The sequence below is a fragment of the Anas acuta genome, chromosome 12 (assembly GCF_963932015.1).
Source record: "Anas acuta chromosome 12, bAnaAcu1.1, whole genome shotgun sequence".
Classification (NCBI taxonomy): domain Eukaryota; kingdom Metazoa; phylum Chordata; class Aves; order Anseriformes; family Anatidae; genus Anas; species Anas acuta.
Genome location: NC_088990.1, coordinates 18069421 through 18095950, shown reverse-complemented (window position 1 = coordinate 18095950; position 26530 = coordinate 18069421). Strand labels below are relative to the sequence as shown.

The window sequence follows — 26530 nt, the reverse complement described above, 5'->3', positions numbered from 1 at the left end:
GCTGCGGGCGGCTCCGGCCTGAGGCAGGCCCGCGCTCCCCTCAGGGAGCCCAACGGCCGCCCGTGGGCGGGAAACGGCCGCGCGCGCCCGAGGCCGCCCCTCGCTCACCTGAGGGAGCGGCCCCGCGGGGCTCCGCCCGGCCCGGCCCCGGCCCCGGCCCCGGCCCCCTCCCCCGCCGAGGGGGCGGGCGGGCGGCGCTCGGCTCTGGCAGCGAGCGCGGCACGGAGCTGCCGGGGATCCCGCGCGGAGGGCAGCGCCTCGGGACGGGTGAGGAGAGGTGGCGGCCCGGGGAGCTCGGGGAGGGGGGCGGCGGCCTCGCGGATCTCCTCAGGGATCTCCTCAGGGGGCCCGCACCGCGTGGGGGCTCCGCCGCCGCCCCCCGCAGGCCGAGGGCGCCGAGCCCTGCCCGGCCGTGAGGCAGCGGGGGGGCAGCGGGGCGCCTCAGCGGGAGCCCTGCCCTCAGGTGGGCTGAGGGGGCGCTGAGGGGAGCCGGGGGCCGCCCGCATTCCTCGGGGGATTCCTGGCATTCCTCAGCCGGGGTCACTCGGGCTCCTTCGGCTCCCTTCTACGCCCCGGCCGAGTGTATTTTGGGGAAAGGGTGTGTCCGCGCCGGGTGTGCTCGGCTCCGTGGGAAGGACTGCGAGCGGCGGTGCAGCCATCTCGTCCTGCTTCCCAATTAACCTCGCCTCTGATACAGCTCGTGTCCCTCCCGTGCGATGACAACTTCGCGGGGAGATCAGTGCTGCGATAAAACTTTGTGGTGAGTTTGGGTTAGCAGCTCCAGCTGACAAAAGAATAGTTGTACAGCTTTTGTCTTCCTTCTGTTTTCCACTTTTCCACGTAAGCTTGCGTGAGTGTCGAGCTGTCGATTTTATTTTTTTTTGAGGCAAAATATTTTTAAAAAATTCCCTGCAACACACTTGGAACAATTATCAAGGTAGAAATAGTGGAAACCTCTCCTGGAAGGTGGTTTTGTTTATCTGAACAGCTCCTTGCATGCGTTCACACTAGGTGAATCCTGTAGATGAGCCAGAAGCCCCCTGGGGTACAATGGTTTGTGGGATCTGTACGGCAGATACTCGTGTGAATTTGGGGGATTCAGTGTCTGATGCCGTTTTTGACAACAAATGGTGTCACATCTCACCGTTACGGTTCACTTATAAGGCTGGTTTTAGCAGACCTTTAAAACTTTGATAAAGGCTGTATGAAAATGGCAAAAACAAAGCACTGATTACCTTTTTTAAAGTGCTTTATGAAAATTTGTTTTGCTAGCAATTATTTTGTCTATAAATGCCATTCTTTTCTTAAATTCTCTTTTTTCTGTCACTCAGAATAAATCCCCCTATGCACACAGTGAGTACTAAACCAGGTGTGATTACTGTTGATTAACATAAGGGTATACAGTGTAGCTATTTTTTTTTTTTTTTTTGCCTTTTTATTTTTTTTCTTTTACTGGAGTGTAAGAACTCCAGTCTTTTTTGTGAAAAGATTATAAATGGAAAGAAAACTTGCATGCGGTATTGGGCTGTACCATTGGTAGTGTGGTAAGCAGAATGTTATACCAAGGGATTAAAAAAGTGTGTCATGTTACGAGTGGCAATTAAAATACTTTTTATTGCATATTATTATTTGCCTGAGAAACAGCAATATTTGCATCTATGATCTTAAGCAGAGTATAACATTATCTGTGCAGCTGTTCACAAGTTTTTAACAGAAAACTCAGTAATATTAGAAAGCAATATTTCTACTTCAGATTTAAAATTGATGTAAGATAGTAAGACAGATTATCTTTCACGTAATAGAATATAATAATTATTAGATTTTTTTTTTCAGGTTAATACTGAGATTTATTATAATCACCTGGTATTCTGCATGTGCTTTTTAAGGTATAGGGTTGTTTTTCAAATGTATTAATCATTGATTAAAAAACGATATAATTTATTTACATATACCTTAAGTTGCATTTGATGACTGTTTCTAAGACCACTTCAGAGCAAATGCACACTGGAAAGGATTATTTTTTTGCTAATGTCCATTATGTTATGAAAGTAATGAAAAAGCCAGGGTAATCATTGCTAATCTATGTGCTCACAGAATTTGTGATGATATCCCAAACAGACTGTTTTAGACTGCCTGAATTGCCTTCAAGCAGACCAACTTAGTGTAATTTCTGTTAATTGCATTGTTTAGATTCTCACTGTCACTGGTAAAATGTCTGAGAATGCACTTAGGGTTTCTCTGATGGGGTATGCATGGCGGGTGTGGAATTTAATTTATGGTAAAAATGTTACCTGATGCAGTGAGGTACTGAGGTAAAACTCCTGTGTGGGGAATTTTACCTCACTAAAAGGATGCCAGAGCAGAAACAAAGAATTTGTAACAATATTTTGTTTCTTTTGTATTGTGTAATAGGAAGTTAATCTTTCTGGCAGTATTGGTGAAACTGGTTTGTCTAGAGTGTGCAGTGTCACCTGAAATGTGTAGGTGAAATGGTGTGACCTCAAACTTGAATTTTTAAATTGTTGTGGAGCAATGTGAGTGAGATGAACATACCTGCAGAGCTTTGTTGCAATGAATTTATTAAGCCTGGACTACAGTGGGCAGGTTATTAATTTAAAAATAGCTGCCTTAAGGATTTGGGGGCCTAATAATTCTGCTGATGTTAGAAATTAACCAGAAGTAGTCCAGCATAGATTCGTTGTGCAGCCTGGTGTTTTACCACTTCTGCTTTTTTAAAGCCATAGTTGTAGTGATTTTGATGAAATTATCTGCCATTTTTACAATGTTGAAAGCTGAAATTGTGTGTTTTGATGTCACGCATGCAAACCCGATTATGTCAAATGATGTTCAGCCTAGGGTAGTAAGACAGGTCTACGTGTCTTAATAGAGGGGATGTAGTAGCAGTCTGGTCAAGATCACTGATGCTAGCAGGTTTCTGAAAAATGACAATGGACACTAAAATTGTGGGGACATTTTTCCCACATCTGCACTATGTCTATGCTGAACAGCAGCAGAAATTATAGAGCTGCATACCGTCTTGGTGTTCAGATAAAGCAGGCTTAATGACCAACTGTGTCTTGAATGGCCAGGATGTGGTGAAGATACTGGAATTTCTAACAGTGTCCTGGGGAATATGGTGGTCTTGATGCATACTCAGCTTAGGTTTGGCATTTCACAGGTGTTTTTTGCATGTCTTGAATGCTGTGTTGGTTGTTTTGCTTTAAAATTGCTTGAGGGAAAGTACTTTTTGTATTCATGGAGTGATTGTTTCAGGCATGTTTATCTGGAAACATTAACACCTTTCAGAAACTGCTTTGACCTCCATTCTCAGAGTTAGTTAAGTCTAAATGGTAACATTTTTCAGTATATCTGAGTATGACAATTTAATGTTTAAGCCTGAAAAATTAACATGTTAGGAATATATGTGTGGTAGATCTAGTGAAGTGGTAGTCATGGAGTCACTACTGTTTGGGATTAGAGCTCAGTGTGTTTTCTGTGACCTTGAACCATCTCTGCCAACAGTGCTGGCAGCCTCCTTGAAGGAGTTTATCCAAGTGTAGCCTTAAATCCTTCTGGTTTATGTGAAACAGAATGAATGACAAAATCCACAGCCAACCATTTTAAGTACCTAGTTTAGTTTTTCTTTGTATGCCTTTAACTAATTTTTTAGCCAGGATGAACTATGCTTTTTAAATGAAACTAATCCATCTTTTGTATTTCCAGGAACCAGTAACCTCATTGACAGTAACAGATCTAAACCGAAAGTTCTATAATAATTTTCTCATTTTCTATTTATTTTGTTAAAATCAGAGAGCAGTGAGGATTAGAGGTGATTGGAAAAATATTTTAGAAAGCACTTCCACTTAAAAAAACAAACAAACAAAAAACAACAACAATAAAAAACAACCCAAACCACCGGCAAGACTGGTAAGACTGGAAGATGCCTCATTGATTACTGCCACTGCCCCTTCTTTGAGGGTCTCTGCTGTGAGGGACCAGCACGCCAGGAGCACTGCCAGGAGCGTTACCATTGAGATAGCCTCATGCCTCTAAGCGGTCTGAGCATGACAAGAGCTTGGCTCCAGGCATTTGCAGAGCTTAATAACTCTTCAGTTATATGTAGATTACTTACATCATTTTAATGGAGCTAAAATGCCATTCTGGAAACTATGAATATACTATGAACAGGGGACTGGTTGGCTGGGCTGGCTTTGGTTACGCTTTCATATGTATGTGCGTGCACATGCCATTTTTGTGGGTGTGAACATGTGCGTGCATAAAGTGACATTTCATCATAAAGTGACAGACACTTGCAGATAGCGTATAAGCGATTCTATTGAATGCTACCTCTAAGAGCTGTTGAAGTTCAGTGAAAGGGGAAAATGTGATTTATTCATATAAAATCTCTCAAAAGTGGGTACTGATTTGTGATCTGATTCAAAAGAAAGCGTAACATGAAAGAGGGTAAAATTTGAGCTTTGATATAGAGGTTATGTGAATCAAGCTCAGAATATTTTGTTAGGCCTTTAGAAGCTGTGAATGGGCTGGGGTTTGCCTTCACACAGTCCTTTGCAGACCATTAGCTGTTTAGACAAACAAAAAGCTATGGAACAAATGTCTGATGTTTGCTCCCCTAATTGGTGCAACAGCAGCAGCCTTTATTTACAGGAACAATCGGTATGTAATGCTATTTTACAGTTCCACAAACACTTTAACCCTCATAAAGAAGCAGGCCCACCTCTCATTCCCTCCCAGCTTCACATCCTCCAGCGGGAGGACGAGAAGAGCGGAGGCTTGTGGGAGCTGGTGAAGCCTGAGCTCAGTGGAGGAGCACGGTCTGCACTGGGCAGCTCTGGCCGTGTGGGCTCTGTAGGCCTCCAAAGTGATGTGGTCCTGGCAGAGCAGTCCAGCTCGCCGTGGAGCTCCCTAGGCTCTGCCTATGCCTCTGTGACTGAGCGTGATGATATCATCTTGTTGTCTTGTGGTGGCTGGGCTCAGCACCCACAGTTCTGACTGTATTTAAATTCTAAAATGCATGGTTGAGTTAGTTAAAAGAAGCTAGATGGGTATGAAGCCAAGTGTTTAAAGAATACAATGTAATTAAGACAAAGCTTAACAATAGAACTATGGGAGCCATAACCAGCTCATGTACACATGAAGCTGTGGCCCTGTGTTGGCTGAGTAAATTTGATTCCTAAAGTCTACTTGATATGTAGTTTTTGTACTTAAATGCTTATGAATATCTTCTTAGAGACAAAGCTTTTTGTGTGTGTCTTCATATAGGTTAGTTAGTACATCTTGGTCTCTGTGTGCAGTTTTACTAGTATTGTGCCTCCTTAATTTTATTTAGAAATAAGCTGTGCTCATGAAATCAAGTTTACGCTGGTTGCATCTGTTGTAGATCAGTTGTATTGCTGTACAGTGAACGTTATATTTTTGTGTGAAAATACTGAAGGTGATCTTGTGATATGTGACATCTAAAGACAAGGAATAATTTTGGAGTAGGGAAACACTTTTTTAAAGTGATATTAAAAATAATTTTATGTTCTTGAAGCACTGGCAAAACTTTTTAATGAAGGTTGCTCTCGTTTAATGTTTTGAGAAGGGCCTTCTAAAAGACACTTTCATTTTAAAAGAGTTGAGATTTTTGCCTGAGACTGTACAAGCTATCAACAGGATACCCTCTTCTATTTAAACAATAATGGTGTCATTGGGATGTAATAAGATAATTTCCTTTGGAACAAAATACAAAGTTTCTAACACTGACAATTGGAGGAAAATGTAGTGAAACAACATAGAATCTCTTGTGGAGTGAGCCTAGTCACATCAGATGTTTGGATACAAACCAGCTTTTGTATTTGAAATCACAAACTGCTTTTAGAATCTATAAGTATCCTTGTGTTACTCATCTGTTGTTCCTGTCAATTCTTCTATAGATACGAGCACTCAATTTGATAAACTAGAAGAGACTATATAAAAGTTCAATTTCTTGACTTTGTTTTTTTTTTTTAACCTTTTCTGTTGTGAGTTTGTCATAAAAACAAGGAAAATTTGAGTGTAGTCATATCAACTCTGAGATAAGTATTTACAAGGTTTTGTTGTTTGCTTTCTCTCTGAATTTAAAGTTTATAAAAGTTAATTGTACTGCAGTGGTGTCAGGATACTTGGCAAGCTGATAGCCCCAGAAGATTGGATTCAGTGCTACTAGCAAAGAAGAGTTTGTACAGCTCTAAGCCTCTGTGGGACGCAAAACGCTATAGTGGTAAAAATACACTTAGGCCTATATAAAGCTTGTACAAACATGACTATTAAAAAACAAGTGTAATGCTCCATCTTCCTCCAGTGATTTTACTGAATACCATATTGTACGTGACCTGGGACAAGCTGAGACGGCAGGCATGAATTGATTTCCTGAAACCATACTTCAGATATGGGTTGTTGTCTTCTACGTTAGTAGCATTTCAATGTGTTTCTAGTTTCTGATTGATTGCTTAGGGTTTGGGAGAATCTCGAAACTTATTATCTCAGTAAAGAAAAATACAGCTTTTTAATTAATAATACAGAATTTGTATTGCGGTTGTAATACAGTTTATAATAGTGAAAATAGTGGAATTTAGAGTTCTCTTAGTATTTATTGTTGTTAAGAAAAATCAAGGCTTTGTTTTCTATTCAGCAGGCAAGGTTTTCAGGTCATATCATATTTCTTTTGGGGATAAATCCTGTGAAATTATGACTAATTGAGTTCATGCATAGCAGATTAAGAAATTGGGCTATATGCTATTTCCTTTTCTTCATTCAAACTTTGACAATTTATGAGACCTGAGGATCTGCCAAAATATCTTGTTGTTGACTCACAGCCATTGAAGCAGATTTTCCTTTTGAAAAAATAAATAAATAAACAAACAAAACCTGCTAGTTGTCACACAGTTCAAGCATTTAGCTGATCTGTCACATACTTTCAAAGGACAAACAATATGTTGTACATTTGAGACACTGAGACTTCCTAACACACAACATTTTTCAGCCAGAGGGAGTATGAACCAAGTGGTAAGCAAAGGAACAGTGTTGTTAGGCCCAGCCTTTGCTCTAACTGCTATTACTCATTTTTTTCTGTTCACAATCTTTCTTAAATACGGCTCTTCTCCGGTCATTGAAGGGGTGGCTGTTAATATTCTGGTTTATTGGTTGAGCATCTGAATTAATATTTGGGCAGAATTGTGAAACTGAAATCCCTATTTCTAAGGAAGCAGATCTTAGACTTACCAATGTACTACACTGCTTTCCAGGATACATTTATAAAGTAATACTTGTAGACCTTGCTAGCCTACCTGCAGCTGCTTGCTTCCACTAACAGCTGTGGAAGATAAGTGTTATTTTGAGTTTTTCCTCCTGTAGGGAAGTCTGGTATGGCATCCCTAGGCTGCTGTCTGAAATCTGGACAGAGAATATTTTCCGTGGAACAAAAATGAAAGTAATTGATTCAGAAACGTTGGAATTCCCCCCCACACTAAAATGTATTGCAGTGATAGCATACTTCTTTCTGTCCCCCGCACTTCTCTGTGGGTCAGTTTTTCTGGCTGGACTGTCGGTACAAACCTATTTGTATCCTGGTTTGGAGGCTGGAATTATTTTCAGAGGAAGAGGTTTTGTTATTGCTGTTTTTAAGGTCAGAAGTGTGCAAATTATTTTGAATATTATCAGTTTGCCACAGAACTGTGTTTCACTATCTCATTTTATAGTCCGAAATCTAGAACTTTCAAATTTCTCTTTTCTCCCTTCCACTCTCCTGTAAGCAGGGGACCAAGGACAGTCAGCTACACCAGAGTTATTATCCCTGTAGACTAAAAGGAACAGACTGCAGCCCAGGCCCGTTTTCCTCTTGCAGAAAGTCTCAAATTTTAGGCAGCATTGACAGTGATGTAGTTTCCCCTCATGCTTGCTATGTGTATTTATGAGATTGTGTTCCACCAAGTGTAAAAACATTACAGTTTTGGTCTTTCCATGAATTATCCTGTCTGCTTCCTTTGCTGTACCTTCACAGTATGCAAGTTTTCCTTCCTCTTCTCTCCCCAAGTTATTTCCTGTCCTTTTTTCATAGCACTGTATTGACCAAACACCCACTTTGTCTTTGTCTGATGTTGATGGTGCTTTCTGAACTGTCAGCTGGAGAGCAAACTCAGTGTTCTGTAAAGCTGGAGTACATATTTTACAGTTCCTTCCTGTCTTTTTGCTGTGCATGTGTGAAAAATCTGAACTAAGCATCCATCAACTGTTACATCCCTCTTTTTTTTTTATGGGTGGGGCTGTGTAAGTTCAAGTTTTTCTACAAAAAAAAAAGTCATTCTACAGCTTTAAGATTCTTTTTCATTCATCCAAGAGCAAGAATTAGTGCAAAGCCAAATAACTCAAGGGCAAGGGCATTTAGCTAAATTCATTCCTCTACAAAGAAGATAATGGTATGCCCTAATCCTCCTTCAATGAAAAATCTTTAGCTGATTCAGTTTTAGGAGTCTCGGGCTTATAATATTGGAGTTTGTGTATTTCTGTCATTGAGAGAACCAGGGAGGAGTCCTAGTGCAATGGGAAAAGTGGAGAAGAGGGATAGATCCCTTTTATTCTCCCATATTTCTTCACTGGATGTATGCAAAAGGAGCGCACACATACTGTAACACAGTACCTGTGAAAGATCTGTGGCTCTTAGACAAGGGCAGGGAACGTATCTGGTGGTGGGAGCAGTAGCAGTGTGCACCCACATGCCCGTCAGCATCCCTGGGTTGTGTCCCAGGAGCCCCGTCTATCCAGCGCAGCTTGTCGGCTCGCCTGCTGGAAACAGAAACTGAGAGGTGCTTTCTTGTGGATGTGCTACGGGCATGCTTAGTACGGAGGCTGTAGGAGACAGGAAACAGAAGAGCAAGCTTCATATGCAGAGCATGGCATTTAACAAGATTGGGAAACCATGGTTTTAGATAAATCTGTCTTCTAGATTTGTCTAGAGGAGAACTGAAATGGATGAGCGGACACATTTCCATGCCTTTGTGATGTGGTAACTTTAGGAAGGCTGCAGAGCTGCTGGAGCAAACAGGCATCTCTGGCACAGAAATACTCTTCTCAAAAGCACTCTTTTCTTTTTGTGTTGGCAGGGAGAACAGTAGGGGTTCCAAATTACAGGGGTTTTATTTTGTAACATTGGTCTCAAATAACTCCTGGTAGCTAGCATTAAAATAGGTGGCATCAGCTGTGAAAGGACATGTTTTGGAGGCAGTATAAAAAATGTTTTTGACAGTTAAATCTTCAGTGTTCCTCTCCTGTGGTACTTTGCAAAGTGTCGTATCACTGAAGAACAAACTGCTACAGAAGAACACTGAGAGTATTGGATTTTCAGGCGTTAGGCCCTCTCCCGACAAGTTCCCTTTCTGAACAGCAATGTTTCCATTTTTGGCAAAAATAAGTTGTTAAGAAAAATTAGACCATTTCTCAGAAATGATAAAATATGGGGCTTTCATACCAACTGAGGCCAGTATTTAAAATGATTGTTTAAAAGTCTTTACAAAGGTTTCTTTTAAAAAGAGATCATAAAAACTGAAAGGCCTGAACAGCTTTGAGTGCTACTTTTTTGTTTGTTTGCAGAAGTGTTAAGCTTGAGCTGCACCAAGGCCATGTTGTTGCCAGAATAGGTGATCTCATTATTCCCTCACTTGCTGATCTGATAGAAAACTGCCTTTTTTCTTTCCGGATCAGTAAAGCTGGTCTGGGTCACTGTGCAGCTGCATGGCTGTTGGCTTTGTCATAAAAAGAACGGGGTTTGTACAGCTGAGATAACGGGATGCCAGAACAGCAGCTCTTATGGGGTAGAGTGTCATGGCCTGTGTTGTTCTAAGGCAGCTGCTGAAACACAACGTTGAAATGGAGTAAGCATCCTTCACAGCAATGTGTTCTGAACTTTGCAAGGAGATACTTGATTGAAAATGACTCTTCTGCTGAAATCTGAACTAAAGCTAATGACTTGGGAAATACAGTGAATCCTCTCTAATGACACGTGTAAAACATAATGCATGGAGCAGATTTGCTTTGCTTGTGTCTGACTGTGATTCCTGGATCTTTAATTCTCTGTTCTTTTGGACTTGCTGGAGATGCAAATGGCTTTATTGAGCTTGTTGATCAATAAATCCAGCTGCCTAAGTGTATATGGTGTAACTGGAGAAAATTAGACTCTTTTCTGGAGTGTTTGCAAGTTTTCAGGTAAAACTTTGTTGCTCAATAGTTTGACTTGGTGTCAGGAGCACATAAAGTTACCAGGCAGATGTAAATATACTTTCCCTGTTCTGAACTGCAACTTTTCATCTCTGAAAGATATTGGTGGTTGCATGTCCTTGACTATATTCTCTGTCATTTTAGCAAGTGGAATATTTTCAGAATAAAATAATTTCTTGAAGTAGTTATTTCAAATGTCCTGATTAATTTGTAGATGCTGTTGTGACATACAGGAGAACTGGTTTTGTAAAATAATATGACAGTGTCCTACTGAATTAACAATTTATGCATAATCATTAACTCTGTTTTCTGGAAAGAAACAAAAGTCTCTCATTTCGTATTCTTTTTTAAAAATCCTTTGGTACTGCAAATAATTACTAACAAGATTATATAATACAAAATTGAAAGTATTAGTGTGGCAGGAAACCTGGACACAAAATTTGTGTCTCCCTCAATAATAAGAAAACACTTTCTGTTTTTGATAAGTAGCTGCAATGAAATAAGCAGCCACACAAATAGGAAAAATCTCTTCTTAAGTACTGTTAAAATATCTAACCTCTTTTCGTAAGCTTAAGAGTAAACAGACTGTTCTGTCATAACATTTGAGAGCTTTGGCAGCCTTAAAGAAGATTAAAACTAGACAGTTTTAGCTGTCAGTGCCCCCAGCTGCCTGCCACTCCCCTCTGTCAGGTCAGAATGTATTTCATTCGTAGTACAGAAAACGAGACTGATTGCATTCACCTAGTGTGCCAAGCTGCAAATTCTCATGGCAGAGGTGTGCACACAAATGGTTCCGGAGTTCCTGTTTGGGAGATGGTGACGTCCATCAGAGGAGTGGGGTAGACAGATGGTGGAGTCACAGCGTCAGTCCTCTCATCCTAATCTATTGCTGTAAGTCTGCCAAAGTCTGGGATGCCAACTATGTAATGTGTGCGTAAAAATGACTGTGACTATAATTACACAATTAACATCATTAGAGGTTTTAAGTTTTCTTTGGAAAGGGTGTATATTAGTAAACATGCTAGACTTTTTTAATTAAAAAAAAAAAGTTTATAATATTGAAAAAACAATGTTTTCACGTATTGTAAAATAACATTTTGATATTAGTTCATTCACTGGCTGGATGTTTAATAAAACAGGAACTCTAAGTTAAGCCTTCAGATATTTGAGTGATTGGGCCAGCTGTCTTACTTTCTTGTATATACGTTTTTCAGTTATGAAAAAATAAAATGTTTTATTTAAATATGTTTCTAAACTTTGTTTTCCACAAGGTTTTATCATTTTATATAATAAAGTGAAGTATTTTAATACTCACAAACAAGACAAAAGCACTTATTTCTTTGTAGTCTATAAGAGACAAAAAAATACTACTGGTTAATTTTAACTAGATTATTAACCTAACTACTGTTTCCACTGTTTGCCCCAGGGATGGGACATCCACAGCTTCACTGGGAAACCTGTTCCAGTGCCTCGCTGCCCTCTGAGTGAAGAATTTCTTCCTTATCTAGTCTAAGCTATCTAGTCATTTAGTTTAGAAACCCCTTGCCCTGTGTCACTGTACTCCCTGATAAAGTCTCTTCCCAAAGAGACTTTTTATATAAGAATGGAAAGCATAAAAGCTTCAAAATGCTAACTTTATTTGATAAAAACTTTTGAACTTTAAAAAATACTTATGTTTTTGTTGCCTTGAGCAAACAAAGAACAATTTTGAGGCATTGATAAATGTCGCTAGATCTCAACAGGTTAAAGAACAGAGCGGAGACCCTGGTTTCGTCTCCAATCTCCAGTTACCATTTATTAGATCAGCATAGCTTGGTTCCTCTATAGTGTATATGCTGAGTTGCTGATCTGTATTGTCCTGTTCCTTTTTTCCTCCATTGTTTTCATAGCTAGCATCAGTGCAGCTGAGTAGCTGATTTCAGTGCTCTGGTCAAAAACCCACCAAATCAATGGAGATCACTTCATTGACTTCTGTGTGTTTAGAATAAGCTCTTGCTATTTTTACTTTTGTCACTTTGTCTCTGCTTATACACAGAAACACTGTAATTAATGTGAGCTGTTACAAGTAATCATAAAGGAAGGTCAAGTGATATGGAAAAATACAAAGAACAGAAGCCCAAGATAATGAAATGTATTGGTACTTGTGGTTTCCTTTCTGTGTTCTCCCTCCTTCATTTCTCCACTTCTTGTAGTCTTTGCTGGCTCATGTTTGCTTTTCCCTTCATTATGTTTCTCTTCTTACTCAAAGAAGTCTTAAATAGAGATCAAATTTGTAGTTTCAATTTATTTCCCTTTACTAAGTGATCTTAACCCCTGTGATAACTCACTACGTAGCTCGCTACATCTTTTTGTATCTAAGGAAAACTTCAATAGTGAGAATGCTCTTTATGTCCTGCATCAAAATAATAAATTATTATGTAGAATTGTAATTAGAGTAGCATATTTCATCATACTTTCAGATGAAGTGAGCCTGCTATTGAGGAAGAGCTGGAGTTGTTTTTATTGGGAGAAGAAAAGGTTTTTGAGGGGACAAAGAAGAAATGGTTAGAAACTAGCATACTGTTAATATTCAACCAAACTTTCTAATACACTCTCAGGAAAAACAAAAAAAAATCTGCTGTTGTTTAGAATATCTGAGGGAGATGATTCGCACTCAGATGCATAGGTGAGTGAAACTTGCTGCAGAGGCTTGTTCTTTTTTCAATGAGACATCCTGTTGTTTCAGTTTCCCTTTGATTATTATTCATTGTCATTTAGTAATCTTGGTTTTGTCAAGCTTCAGTGATTACTCAGCTCTCCAGCTCAGTTCAAAAGTTTATTCCTTTCAGGTTTTGCATCAGTCTGACAGAGTCTGGAGTTCCATTCTTCTGAAGACACAGCTCTTTCTGTGTCTGCATTGCCTCTGCTACTGGTAACTACTAAAACACATAATACACAACAGACAGTGAAGTAAAAATACCCACAAAAGCAGCTCTTACAGAAAGGAATGAATGGAGTTTAGTATTAAAAGTGCAGGTAGCATTTAATTTTATTGTTTTCTAGAACTGAAACAGTTCTGGCACATACGGCCTGGACTTCACATTCCTGTTGCTCCTGAGAAAAATATACTACCAACCTTGGAAATACAAGCATTATTTTTCCATTTTTGTTGCATAGCAAAGTATTTATTTTAAAATATCAGCTTGTTCTCTGAAACAAGCCCACAGCTAGAAGACTGTTAAATGATTTGTAGCAAAATTTACAGTTGTGGATGACTGAGAGATGAAAAAGTTTATTTTCAAATGTCTTTAGAAGCATATTTTTTGCTGTGAAATGGGATAGGGTGACATAAAGTTGCCATGGGGTGACAAAGTTAGGGGAAACAGTGACCTTTCCACTTCTGAAAACAACTGTTGAAAGCAAAGTACAAAGTACATACAAATGGAACTCTAAGGCATGAGGATATTGACTTCTCTTGCAGTGCTTTAGGTACATAAAACTCACGACCTAAAACTGCTTGCTTGTGTTTTGCTTTCCTGGGATTATGTTTACATATTCATATGGCTGATGCTAACTTTTGGCTACAAAATCAACATGGGCTTGTGAAGGGAACAATCTTTGAGTACATAAAATGGCAATACCCAAAATAAAAGCTGTCTTGAATCAAAAAAATAAAAATTTGCACCAGGATTGGTTATATGTGAAGTCATTTGATTCCAAAGCAACCAGCACCAACTCTGCATAGATAATCTTAACTGTTGTTATTTCATAACATTTACATTCATAAAATAACATTATCTTTCACCCAGAACTGGTCAGTCAGTTGTTTGTTTAACAATGCATATGCTTTGGGCCTTGTATAGCTTATAGATTAATTTTATTGTCTTCAGAGTTGTACTGAATGACTGATTAAAGTAATTAATGAAATAATTTAAAGTATTTAAAACAATTGATTTTGGTAACTTTTTTCTATTCAGCTGCAATCCTCAGACGGTCATGGAGCCATATTTTCCTGGTTTTAAGCACATGCAGCAGGACTATGAAGTTACTCTTGAACTTGCAAGTGAGGAGACTCAGAAGAATAGGAATGCACAGAATTCTAAGACGGGATCTTATGGTGTCAGTATTAGAGTTCAAGGAATTGATGGACATCCTTACATAGTACTAAACAATACAGAAGGATGTTTGTCAGAAAATCCTCCTCCTTCTGGAAAAGATCAGAAGGTCCTTTCTCAGACTGCAAGCAAGCCATCCACAGAATCCAATACTGCTTTTAAACTGGAGGACAGAAACAGTGAACACACACAGTTTCCTGCAACACAGCTTGTTCAACCCTGTATGTTTAAAAGCCTCAAGATAACCAATCTGGATGAAAAGGAAAACGGACTATCAGATTTTAGAGATGGATTGCCGAAATCCTCCAATTTGTTGAACTTTCAAAGACATCCTGAGCTTTTACAGCCTTATGATCCTGAGAAGAATAACTTGAGCTTGGATAGTTACCAGTCTTCCATGTGCAGTAAATCTACATCTTTTGCAAAAGAAGATAAAACTGAAGCAAAGCCTTGGATTTCCTCATCTAAAGTTGTGTCCCTACAGAAAACAAATACGTATCTTGCAGAGTCAGCCACAGCAAATTCAAAAAAAGTACATTTAAACAGGCCAGTAGACATAGAAGACCAAAATAAGCAGGTGTTGGATTGTCCCGGTAGCGCTATCAGCCCAAGTGAAGTGCATGTTTCAGAATCGTTTTCATCTACAGGAGGATCCCCATGTGCTAGTCCTATTGCTTATCCGGAAACTAGAAAACCTAGACCAGATATTCTTCCCTTCCGCAGACAAGATTCAGCTGGGCAGGTGTTAGATGACTCACGAAGATCATCGTCCTCATCAGCTACTCCCACTTCTGCAAATTCCTTGTACAGATTTTTACTTGACGACCAAGAGTATGCAATCTATGCAGACAATGTTAATCGGCATGAAAACAGAAGATACATCCCATTTTTACCTGGAACTGGCCGTGATATTGACACCGGTTCCCTTCCAGGAGTAGATCAGCTAATTGAGAAGTTTGACAAGAAAGTTGATCCTCACAGAAGAGGTAGGTCAGGAAAAAGGAATAGAATTCATCCAGATGATCGTAAAAGATCAAGAAGTGTTGATAGTGCCTTGCCATTAGGGTTTGATATAAACTCAAATAATTTAGGTGAATTCAGTAAAAGCTTGGGTAAATCAGCTGAGCACTTGCTAAGACCGTCTAAAGTTTGCCTCCACAAGCAGTTATCCAGAGAGCAAAAGCCACCTTCCAAAGACATGAAAATTTCTGCTCGAAGTATTGGAAAACTGCAAATGCCTGATAAAGACTCTCAGAACAGTCATTTCAGTTCTTTGCAGTATCATAAACAAAATGGAGCTAATACTGAGAGCTTCACGTTTAGGTCATCCACGCTCCCAGGACAGAATAAGAGAGATGAAGTTAAAACAGTAACTTCTACTCTGTTGTTGCCAAACCGTATCACAATTCCATCAGATTCAGGAGCCAAGAAGATTTCTGTAAAGACATTTTCATCTGTCCCTAATACACAGGTAATTTTGAATTTACTCTTTAAGTTATGTTTTGCATTGTAACATAATAAAGTTCTTGTATCATTAGATGCATGTGTTTCTATTGTTCATTAGAACAAAATCCAGTAATGTATTATTTCTAATTAGTAAATGCAAAAATTATTCCTGTAGTTGAGGCTATCGAAAATGTGTTTTGAAAAACAATCTTATTCTTGTCTAGGTGAAGGAAGATGGTTGTAGATTATTGTAAATAATGTTGTGATATTTCTGAAGCAGAATGCTGAAATCTGTGGAACTCTATACAAAGTAATGTTTTATCTTTTGGTGTAGTGTATGCTTCCTTCTTGCAGTAAGCTAAAACTCCAATGAATCTTAGAGAACTTGAGGTCCACAGTACGTAAGCTTCTTCATAATAGAACAGAATGGAGAATTTCAACTGGAAAGGTTGTATTTACAACTCTGATAGGGTTATACTTTTTGACATTGTATTTTGTCCTTTTAGGCAACTCCTGATCTCTTAAAAGGCCAGCAAGATATTGCACAGCAAACAAATGAAGAGACTGCTAAACAGATACTTTACAATTACCTTAAAGAAGGGTCAGTAAACATAATTAACTTTTAGAGGGGAGGTTATGTTTTCTCAACATTTATTTTCTATTACGTTTAAAATCTGAAATTGTAAAATCAAAGCTATCGCTAAATGGAATGACTGTTTCATAGTTTTGTATCTCAACTGTGTCTTTTAAGGCATTATAGGATCTCAAAATACCTAGCTAGTCAGGGTATAATATCTTACATAAGATATTGTTCAAGATTTGATTAAAAGTACTTGAAATCTGTGATTCAGAATATGTTTTGTCTTTTAAATGCTTAAGCTGTTAAACTTATGTGATACGGATGTTTATGAAGAACTCAAATGATGCCTGATGGGAGTTTAGGCTTGTGCTTTATAAAACAGAAAAAAATATATATATTTTAAGAATTTACAGAAATTCTCTTGCTGTGTACAGAATACCTTCTCCACCAGGAACTTTGTTACTTGATATTTTCTAATGATAACTTATTAAAAGGTGAGGAAGGAAGGACAAATGAATTAAAATACCTGTGATGCACTCAAATGTCTTTGCATTGCTGAACTGTCATAGGTACAACTGTACAGATGTAGCAGTTTTTGGCAGCTGTTTAAGAGTTTTTGGCAGCTGTTTAATGTTTTAATGGTGCAGTAGTCAGGACTTGAAAAACCTAGTAGTAATTACTTTTAATTTCTGTATGTTTGTTGAGTAATATATATGCTGAATACCTGTCTTTCCACAGCTACGGTCGTGTAGAAGAGAGCTGCAATTAAAGAGTTCAGTGATACTTTTAAAGAAAATATTTGAAATTTAAATTGTTAACAACCTTTCTTCAGAAGATTTAATGAAATCATAGTTGAGATAGTTTGACTTATTTTTATAGTAGATTTTTATGGTTGTGATTTTCAATAGTTTGGACGCTTATTTTGAATTTGTTTTGATGTTAATGAAATAGTGCCTTTGATCACATCACTGCTTACTTCTCTGTGTTTTAGAAGTGCTGATAATGATGATGCAACAAAGAGAAAAGTCAACTTGGTTTTTGAGAAAATTCAGACATTAAAGTCAAGAGCTGCTGGAAAGACACCGGTAAATTTTTATTTATTTTTTAACGTTTGGGCTTATTTCATAGTGATGCAGTGTTCAAACAGTTCTTTGAAAGTTTGAATCCCCTCACTGACTTCAATGAGACCATTCTTGTAGTTTCCCAGTGGTGTAGCTTAATGTTAATCATGCACTGAAGTGTCTTATAGGAAAGATTTTTCTTGACAATTTAAAAAAGAACGTAAAGGAGTCTGCCATGAGGACTGTCTCGGGGTTCATTTATTACAAGAAAAGAGAGATGCAAACTTAACAATAAATCTCTCAGACATCAAAAGGTTGTTGGATCGAAGAAAAAGCCAACGTATGTAGCTTTTAAGAATAATCTTGGAACATCTTCTCATTATAATGATGTAAATAGATACTTAAATAGAGAGTGTTTTAATGTGCAATTTTGAAAACCAGTAAGCTAGGATATTGTTTAAAAGCTATATTACACTAATATCATTTGACAGTTGCCTTCTTAAAATGTTTTTGTTTCCTGCCATGTGGTACACTGCTTTTTCAGTTCTAAAGCAATGGGAAGAAATGTCCAGTTGTTGAAGTGATAGCATAAGAAAGGCTAAATGCTTGCTTTTGGTGATTATTTCATTCTGGGCTATAATTAGTGAAAATTAAAATATAAAATACATTTTTAGAAGTTACAGAAAATTAATTTGAAAATCTGTTTTGACACATGAGCATGCATCCCTTTGATGTCTGTTTTGTGTGGTGGTATCTCAGTGAAATTTGTCCCCAACTACTAGTGATTCAATTTAGGTGTTGCCTAATTTAAATATTTTTAGGTTCGTAATGTTCTCTGTGTTGTTGGCAACCTACCTTGAGCCATTATTAAGAATTTTAATGAAAATCAAATTGTGGTTCTTTTGAAAATGTTAGCTTGGTTTGACCCATATGAAAAGTCCAAAATGAGCTCAGGCAGTTGATGCCACACTTTATTAGTGTTGCCTGTAGTTTCACTTTAGATTTTAAAAGGAAATTGTCAAAGAACGTCTTGGCTTTGTGGGAATAAGTATCTATTTAATTGCAGGTTTCTGATTCTTCAGCTGAAGTAAAAGCATTGGTGGAGCAAAAAACAGAGCTTGAAAGGAAAGTGGAAGAATTACAGAAAAAACTGGATCTAGAAATCAGGGTACTGCCCTTTTTTGTTATAAAGTTTTTGTCAAATATACTTTTCTAAGTAAGTGACAAGTGATCAACAAGTTGATTTTTTGTATCAGAAAAGGGTATCTTTTGTCCAATTTTCCAATGAATTTTCTGTTTGAGATATAAATATTAGGAATGTTTTGTAAACTGTTGTTGCTTACGTAATCATAATATTTTTGCAGTGCTTGTTGCAACATGCAGTGCATGTGTTCTAAAATGTTCTGTATGAAAGCCAGTAAGTTTTAGGTAAAAACCTGTTAATACTCCTCTGTGAGTGGCCGAATGTGTCTGGGTATAATAATAGAAGCTGTTCTGTTTCGTATTCTTTTTGTCCAGATGTACCTATGCTTTTACAGATTTTTGAAGTGTCATTGTTCATAACAGTTACCCTTTCTAGGAAATCACTTCCTTCTCAGTAGTACTTGAGAAGAAATTTGGCACCATGAATATAAATACTAGGCAGACATACATAAAGTTTCTTAGGTATCTGCTGAGGGAGATTTTAATCTGTTTGCTGGGAGACCTATATGGAGTGGGAGACAAAACGTATTACTCAGAAGCTGTTTATTAATTAAAGCATTACTTCAGTGCTGAATCCAAAGTAATTAAGTATAGCCATGCTCTAAAGACATGGGTAGGACAGACTGGTTTCTTTCAGTTTGCATTTTGAGTCCTAATAAAAATCAATGTACTTGAAACTGATGAGAAAACTTCACATTTGTCACAAAAATTGAAAAGCTATGGTTAGTGTGTTTTAATAACAGTTTCAAGATTTTAATACTCATAACAATAAATACTTCTGCAAAAGAAAAATATCAAAGCCTTGAAATGACTCCTTTCATATAATAAAAGAGTCTTTAATTTTTTTTTTATGCTTAGTATATTATCTTGCTTAACTTTTGATGTACAAAAAATAGAATCAGCAAAACACAAAAGAGGAGAGAGATGCTACACGAGCAAGCCTGAAAGATCTTCAGTTCCAACTTGATGAAAGTATATGTGAAAGAGATGCCTTAAAAAAGAAGCTGGAAGAAAACGAGAAGGAACTCCGGCAGAACCTAGAGGAGTGAGTGCATTTTTGAGAACTTATTAATTGGAATTTATACCTTTACTTAAACTTTTTAGTTTAAACGTACCTGGGTCTTCAGAAGATAATATTGTAACGTCAGACAGGGACGTTTGCTGTTGTAGAAAATGTTTCTACTGTTTAAAAATAGCGTATTTTTGAATATCTTGAAGGGAAAGATTGCTGATTTATAGGCATCTTTGTATTGCAAGTTGCTTTTAATATTTTATAGTCATAGTATGTAGTTTTAAACTTTAAAATACAGAAAACGTAGAGTGATTTAGTCAAGAATATTGTACCAGGTTTAAAATATAATGCAAGTATCTATTTAAATGTCTACTTTAAAAGAGTTTTCATTTTTCCACCTCTGCCATTTCATTGTTCTGCCTCATATATTCCATTCCCTTTGGGCAACGTGAGAATAGATACTTGTATCTTTTTAGTACTTGGAAGAACCAATCATTATTTCTGCCATTAAAAGAAAAAATCTTCTCTGATTTTTCCTGATGAGGCTTTTTCAAGTGAAGATGGAACAGGAACAACACCAGACTGAGATCAGAGATCTTCAAGACCAGCTCTCTGAGATGCATGATGAACTGGATAATGCAAAACATACCGATGAAGGGGAGAAAGAGGTTCTAATTGAGGTTAGTTATAAAATACTAGAAGTAGGATAACTTACTTAGTGTAACTTAAAATTAAAGTAAGTCCATGTGTGATCCAAAAATAAAGCCCAAATTCTAACTATTTGGTTCTTTTTAGTCAAGGCTGTAATTTCAAAACTTGATGACAGCAGGAGAAATGGGAAATGCATTTGGTGCCATGGCATGTTATAAATGCCGTATATTGAATTGAAGTATGGAACAGTTTCAAAAATACCTGTTTAAAAGACAGAAACAATGAATAAAAGGGGTGGGGTAAGTTCTTAAATCCAGCTGCCAACAAGAAGAACTGAGAGAAGGGAAAGGAGAGTATACATATAGGCTGAGGGTACTAACATCAAGACTAACTGAAAATGCACTGCTAAATATGAGGGCATGGATATACACATACATCTTCATGAGAAAGATATGCTATGAGCCAGCTTCCCCCGTGCTGTGGATAGCTAGTGGGACTTGGAAAGTCAAAGAGAGTTTCTCTTACCTCTACTCCTTTGGTACCTAAATTTACCAGTCACCCAATTCTCACAATCTCACAATTTGATAGAAAGTGCTTCCCCTGTTTTTTTATAATTTGCTGGGCAGGTATTGCACAGTGTGCAGTCTGGCATTTCACTTTATAAGTAAATTTGGAGTTCTCCAAGGATAGAATAATACTGCTTGTTGGGTCACTGGGAGACCTTCCTTATTGCTAGATAAAATCTAAATGTATCAGTCTTTGAAATAAAGGGTCAAGAATCTGGCTAGTGAGTTAAAAATAAAATTACAGAAATAGAAAGCAAAAACGTATGTTACCAATAGTGTACATATTTACATAGTGTTCGATCCTTCTGGTGTTTGTTAAGGAACTTAAATATTAAGGTAGTGCCTTACCTGGTGGTCACATGGAAGTTTGAGGTGAGCCAGGGTGCCGCAGAAGTGAAGGCTGTCCACAGCAGATTCACTGACTGCCCACTTCCTTCCCAGCAATGTGGTGAGGGGAAGCAACTTCTAAGGAGAACTCTGTGGTGCGAAAAAGAGTGTAAAGGCATGGATTTGGTTGGGAAGCACTTGTTTTGCCTTCAACCCCTCCAGGTGTTCAACTGTTCTAACTTGCAGAAGCAACTTTCTTTAATCTTTCCAACAAAAAGTCAACAAGGAATTATTGTGTTCACTTCTATTACAGTGTAGGAAACAAAGATTTTTATTTCTTCTCATCTACCTTCTTGCAACTAAAGGTAGGACTGAGGGATTTGTTAAAATGCAGCCTTTAGGTTTACTCCTGCTTTATTTATAGGAAGTGTAGCATTAGTCTTTTTACAGTTCTGTAGCATCAGATACATAACTGATGTTTTATATAATGGGTCATTGTGTTGCACTTCTAGTAATCTTGGGTTCTAGTAGATTTTTAGCATTCTGTAATAAAGTTGCAAACAATATATCGGTCATAAGAAATGAAGCTGGCCTGGGAAGCTTATTCTTAATTGCCTTCCCTCTCTGAAACAAAAACAACAGTCATCAGAGCCATCTATAAGACAATTGTGTTTATTTTTGATTTTAACGATCTTTAGGAGCTGATGCAAATGAAGCAGGATCTGCAAGAAGTATTAATAGCAAAAGAACAACAAGAAGAAATTTTGAGAAAGAGAGAGCGAGAGCTTACTGCTTTAAAAGGAGCACTAAAAGAAGAAGTATCTAGCCATGACATGGAGATGGATAAACTTAAAGAGCAACACGATAAAGAATTGCTCGATCTGCAGCAGAGCCTGGAGAAAGCAACAAAGGTGAAAGAAGTGATTACAATTAATCTTTACAGGGAAAAATACCTATCACAGATGGCCCATAGTAGATACTTTCAGATCCTAATACTTTTAGCAAAATAAATAGGTATATTTGGGCTAGGAGATTCTTTGCTGCTGATAATGAGTTTTATTTCATACACTTTAGCTGCAACAAAAAATCAAAGCATTGCATAATTTGTGACCCTTTCTTCAAAGTTTCTACTGTTTAACATGTTTTTTTTGACATGCTTGATGTTGCCTCATTGCATACTTTAAGAGAGAATGGACGAGATTATGGTACAGATGGGCACTTGCTTGTCTTGGGTAGAATGGCATCATCAAAACCCTGAGGATGCCTTGAAGAGCACCAGAATGTCTTGCCAGTGATGCTGGTGAAATCACAGTTTTGAATCTTCAAGCAGTTATCTGCAGTTCTTTACAGCCTGCTGTTCCTACCATCAGCTCCTTGTGTCACTTTCTGTTCCTTGGTTGCATTGTCCCACCCTGCCCCTTTAACTACTTACTAGTATTATTTTGTTTTATTTTGTTTATTGGATTAATCTTGTTTACTGGGTGGCCAAATGTGTGTCAGCACAAGGGAAACAGCAGGGAGTGGATGTTTCAAACCAGCAAGGGAGAAAAGGGACTGAATGAATTTCATTCCACCATCAGCAGGGAGTCTTTGTGAGCAGAAACATAGGAGCAGTTTTCTGAAGTGCTTATCTGGTACTGTTTTTCAATATATGTCCTTTGTGAAGTTATCATAGCAGAAGACAGCAGCTAGGAACAGACATGTGTTGTGTTGTTTTTTTTCTTTTTTTTGTGAAGGAACGAGTCTTGTGAAATTATTTTTACAATGGTAATTATTTGTCTTTATCTCTTTCTTTCATTTTATTTGTGTAAAATATTTGACAAAGTTTCTGAAAGCAAGCTGTGCTTGACCAATGTATCAACATTGGAGGCCCAATTTTATGCTTAGAAGTGTTCGTGCTAATTTATACCTTTTTCTCCCACCTCAGTGGTGTTGAGTGAGTTGCAGCTACTGTGCTAGTTATGGCTGTAAGCATAGTATAGAACTGAACTAAAATTGATCTGGAAACTTTAAAGAAGTTTCCAAAGCTTTGTGTGCTTTATGAGCAAAATAGGATCTTGTGTAGAAGATGCTGGATAGATAATGCACACCTGAATTCAGAGAGAGAGAGTATTCTTAAAATTGTTTTAAAATGTCCTGTTTTGTTCAGCAGTTAGAGAAATTTATATGCACTGGTTTGTATATGCAGCCTAGGACTTCTACTTGAGATTGTTTGACTTTGCTTAAACGTGTTGTTTCTCTTTTGTTTACATCATCATGAAGATATTTGACTCATCTGAGCTTGAACCAAATTCTTTTTTTTTTTTCCTTTGAGGAAGAACTAGAACATTTAAATTAACTTTTCTATTATTATTATACAGTAATTGTAGTGACAGCTTAACCTCAGTGAACCATCTTTCAAAGTTACTGCTTGGTGATTTACTGTATTTCAATTATGGAACTGTAATTATGATCGACAAGAAATGAAAGAGTAGTCTGTTAGGCATAACAATAACAGTCTGGGAAATGGCTCAATGGCTGGGTTGATGTAGCTTAGATAGTTTTAAATAGCATTTCTTTCAGATTTTTTTTTTTGCTTGCATGTTATAGTCTATAATAATATATGTAATCAGATGTTCAAAAGTTAAATTTATTTCATTAATGTTTCTCTAAGCACAAGTTTTGCTCTTGCAGTTCTACTTTATGTGATCTTTGGGTTTTATTCTAAGAAAAACTTCAATCATGCTTAATGGGAAGGTGTTAGTATCCTTAATTATTTTTGAAACCCAGTACTATCTGTATGCCTGCTGGCTGAGATTTTTCATTGTGTTTGATAAATGATCTATCAGGAAAGTAAAACTGATCCCTGTAGGGAGATGGATGAGTGATCTGCCGTGATCTTACATAAGGTATTAATTATTGGTTTTATAATTCATCTGGAATACCAAGCACTGTGTGAAAATCATGGGTTATAGAATTGAAGCTGATTGATATGTTAAGTACTTTTTTTTTTTTAACATTATTACAAGACGAAAAGATTTATATTGGATGGTGGAATACAAGATGTTTACATCAAAGATAAGTGAAAAGTGCCATTCTGTTTTACTTAATGAGGAAAACTAGTGTGTAAATAGTGTTTGTAAGTAGTGTATCTTATGCAGAAAATTATACCAATATTTAGTAGATGGGAGTATATTGAAGCCTATATGTACCAGGTTGTTAGTTCCTATGTTAGTTCTATATTACATAAATTGGTACACTGAATGAAATTGTTTTGTGATGTACATTAGGCCTAAAATAAAATATTTGCAGGGAAAAACAAAGTAATTTTTGTGCCAGTGTTAAATCAGCAGAATTTTTCAGCTACTGCAGGTATCAGGTAGGTTGGCCAATGGTGCAGAGTATATTCATTCTGTGTGATTAGAATGACTTCCAGATCTGTTTAAAATCATGTTAGAAACATACTCGTGGTTATCTGATGAGAGAATTCGGGGGGGTGGAGGGGGGGGAGTATTTGTCATGTGCAATTCTGTCTCGTGCTCAGTGATATGGTATTTTCTTGATTTTGTTTGTTTGCTTTTCTATAGAGATAGTTACATAAAGCTATAGATCTTAAGATCTTCATTTTGTTTGATACAATTTACCAAGGTAACTCATTTTTGTGTTATGCCTTCTGCTTGTGGTCTTTTTGAAATAGCTGTGACCGTTCCTAACTTCATTGCATGTTTATTAAGACTGAGATCAGACTATTTCCATTTAGTAAAATTTTTCCGCTTCCTTAACACACCTGTGTAGGATAACGTATCTTTAATTTAGTAAGAAAATTTAAAAAATAATATATTTCTAAATAACAAGAGATGACTTCATCACTTCAAGTGCTAAAGAATAAATGAGTATGAATCTCCACCATTGTAATGTAGTACAGAAATTTTTATTATTTAATCTGAACCTCCAACCCCATAGGACAGAATTGTACTACTTAACCAGGAGTGCTGTGTCAGTAGATGAAGGGCCACTGTTTCAGTAAAATTTGGAAATAACTTCTGGAATGTAACGCTGTAGGTAGAAAGTTGTAGCAAACTGTAACCAGCTCGGGGAAGTACAGTTGCAAACTACACAGAACGGTGGAATTTGAAAAGCAGGCTGCGCAAATTATGTTGTTCCAAAAAAGCTGTAGTGATCACATTACGACTGCCTTACAACAGTCTAGGGCTGACCTTGACTGATTTCTTCAGGGTTTGTAATTCTTCTGACCTCATTCACAGAGTGCTAGAACAGACACTCAACCTTTAGAAGCAGATTCCTTTATCAACACATTTAAGAATGCAGTGAAGCTTGTGGTCATGTGAGCTCTAACTGACGCATATGTTTTAAGCTGTGATATGATTAAAGAGAAGAAGGAATTTTAGCAGAGCAAGTGGTAGGAACAGCAAAAGACATAGTTATTTTCTTCCCAGGTTACAAACTAAATGCTACTCCTTTAAAATAGGTAAAGACACAAAATCATAAAATTCTGCATGTCACAGATGAGAGAAAGCTTTGTCTTTGTTTTTTCATCCATCTGTATGAGTAGTTGTGAGTATAGGCAAATTTAGCACAGAGCTGTAAAGAACTTTGAAATGAAAGTGAATAGAATATCTTTTCTACCTAACCTGATAATATATTCTGCTCTATGTGGAAGAATTTATTAGCTTTAATGAAGCTTAAGAAAAACTAGATTAAGTGTCATGAATGATACTGACATATACCATGTATGCCCTTCTTGGCTTGGCATATGTAGTATAAATGTAAAATAAAACATAGTTAAATTTATTATATTCTCAGAACCTCTTTTGGAATAATGCTATACAAACACCACATGGTGGTTGTCCAAGTGACTCAGGGTAAAAAGAAGACATCAGATGATGGTGGAGCATCACAGAGATGCTTCGGTTCATAAAGTGATAAGTAAATTTAATTTATATAAACTGTCAAATGGTACACGCATAAAATTATTTCAAGCTCTTTATATAAAAATAATAGGCTCCCAACTAACTGGTGCCATGCTAGGGTGAAATCTTGGGGTTATAATAAATAGCTCTGTAAACACATCTTACTGATAGCAGCAGAACAAATTATATAACAGGAATTACTTGGACATAAGAACATTGTTGTGCCCTTGTATTCATGTATCCATGACTCATCTCCAGTCTGCATCTTCGATGTTATGTCCAAGTCTCATCTGCTCACCTCAGACAATCTGCATAACAATTGGAAAAAAATTAGAGAAGATTGGCTAGGATTGCAGATACCACTAGTGGATTTTTCTTTCCTTTGCTTGCCTGAGGCAGCCTTTGCCATGTTGAGATAATGCTGGGTTT

The 26530-nt window shown here is 37.4% G+C and overlaps 1 protein-coding gene across 10 annotated transcripts in view; it reads left to right on the top strand.

The window, feature by feature from the left end:
- Positions 1-26530, top strand: part of CGNL1 (cingulin like 1) — a 68475-nt gene that overhangs the window by 13316 nt on the left and 28629 nt on the right. For 7 of the 10 annotated variants that reach the window (XM_068696226.1, XM_068696225.1, XM_068696230.1 and 4 more), the window contains 7 exons: positions 14208-15816; positions 16298-16392; positions 17363-17456; positions 18499-18600; positions 19532-19680; positions 20192-20327; positions 21890-22102. In XM_068696226.1, coding sequence (XP_068552327.1) covers positions 14208-15816; positions 16298-16392; positions 17363-17456; positions 18499-18600; positions 19532-19680; positions 20192-20327; positions 21890-22102 — 2398 coding nt within the window. Of the gene's footprint in view, positions 1-134; positions 268-697; positions 761-14207; positions 15817-16297; positions 16393-17362; positions 17457-18498; positions 18601-19531; positions 19681-20191; positions 20328-21889; positions 22103-26530 lie in introns of those variants that run through there. The other 3 variants (XM_068696229.1, XM_068696228.1, XM_068696227.1) reach the window with 3 other exon arrangements.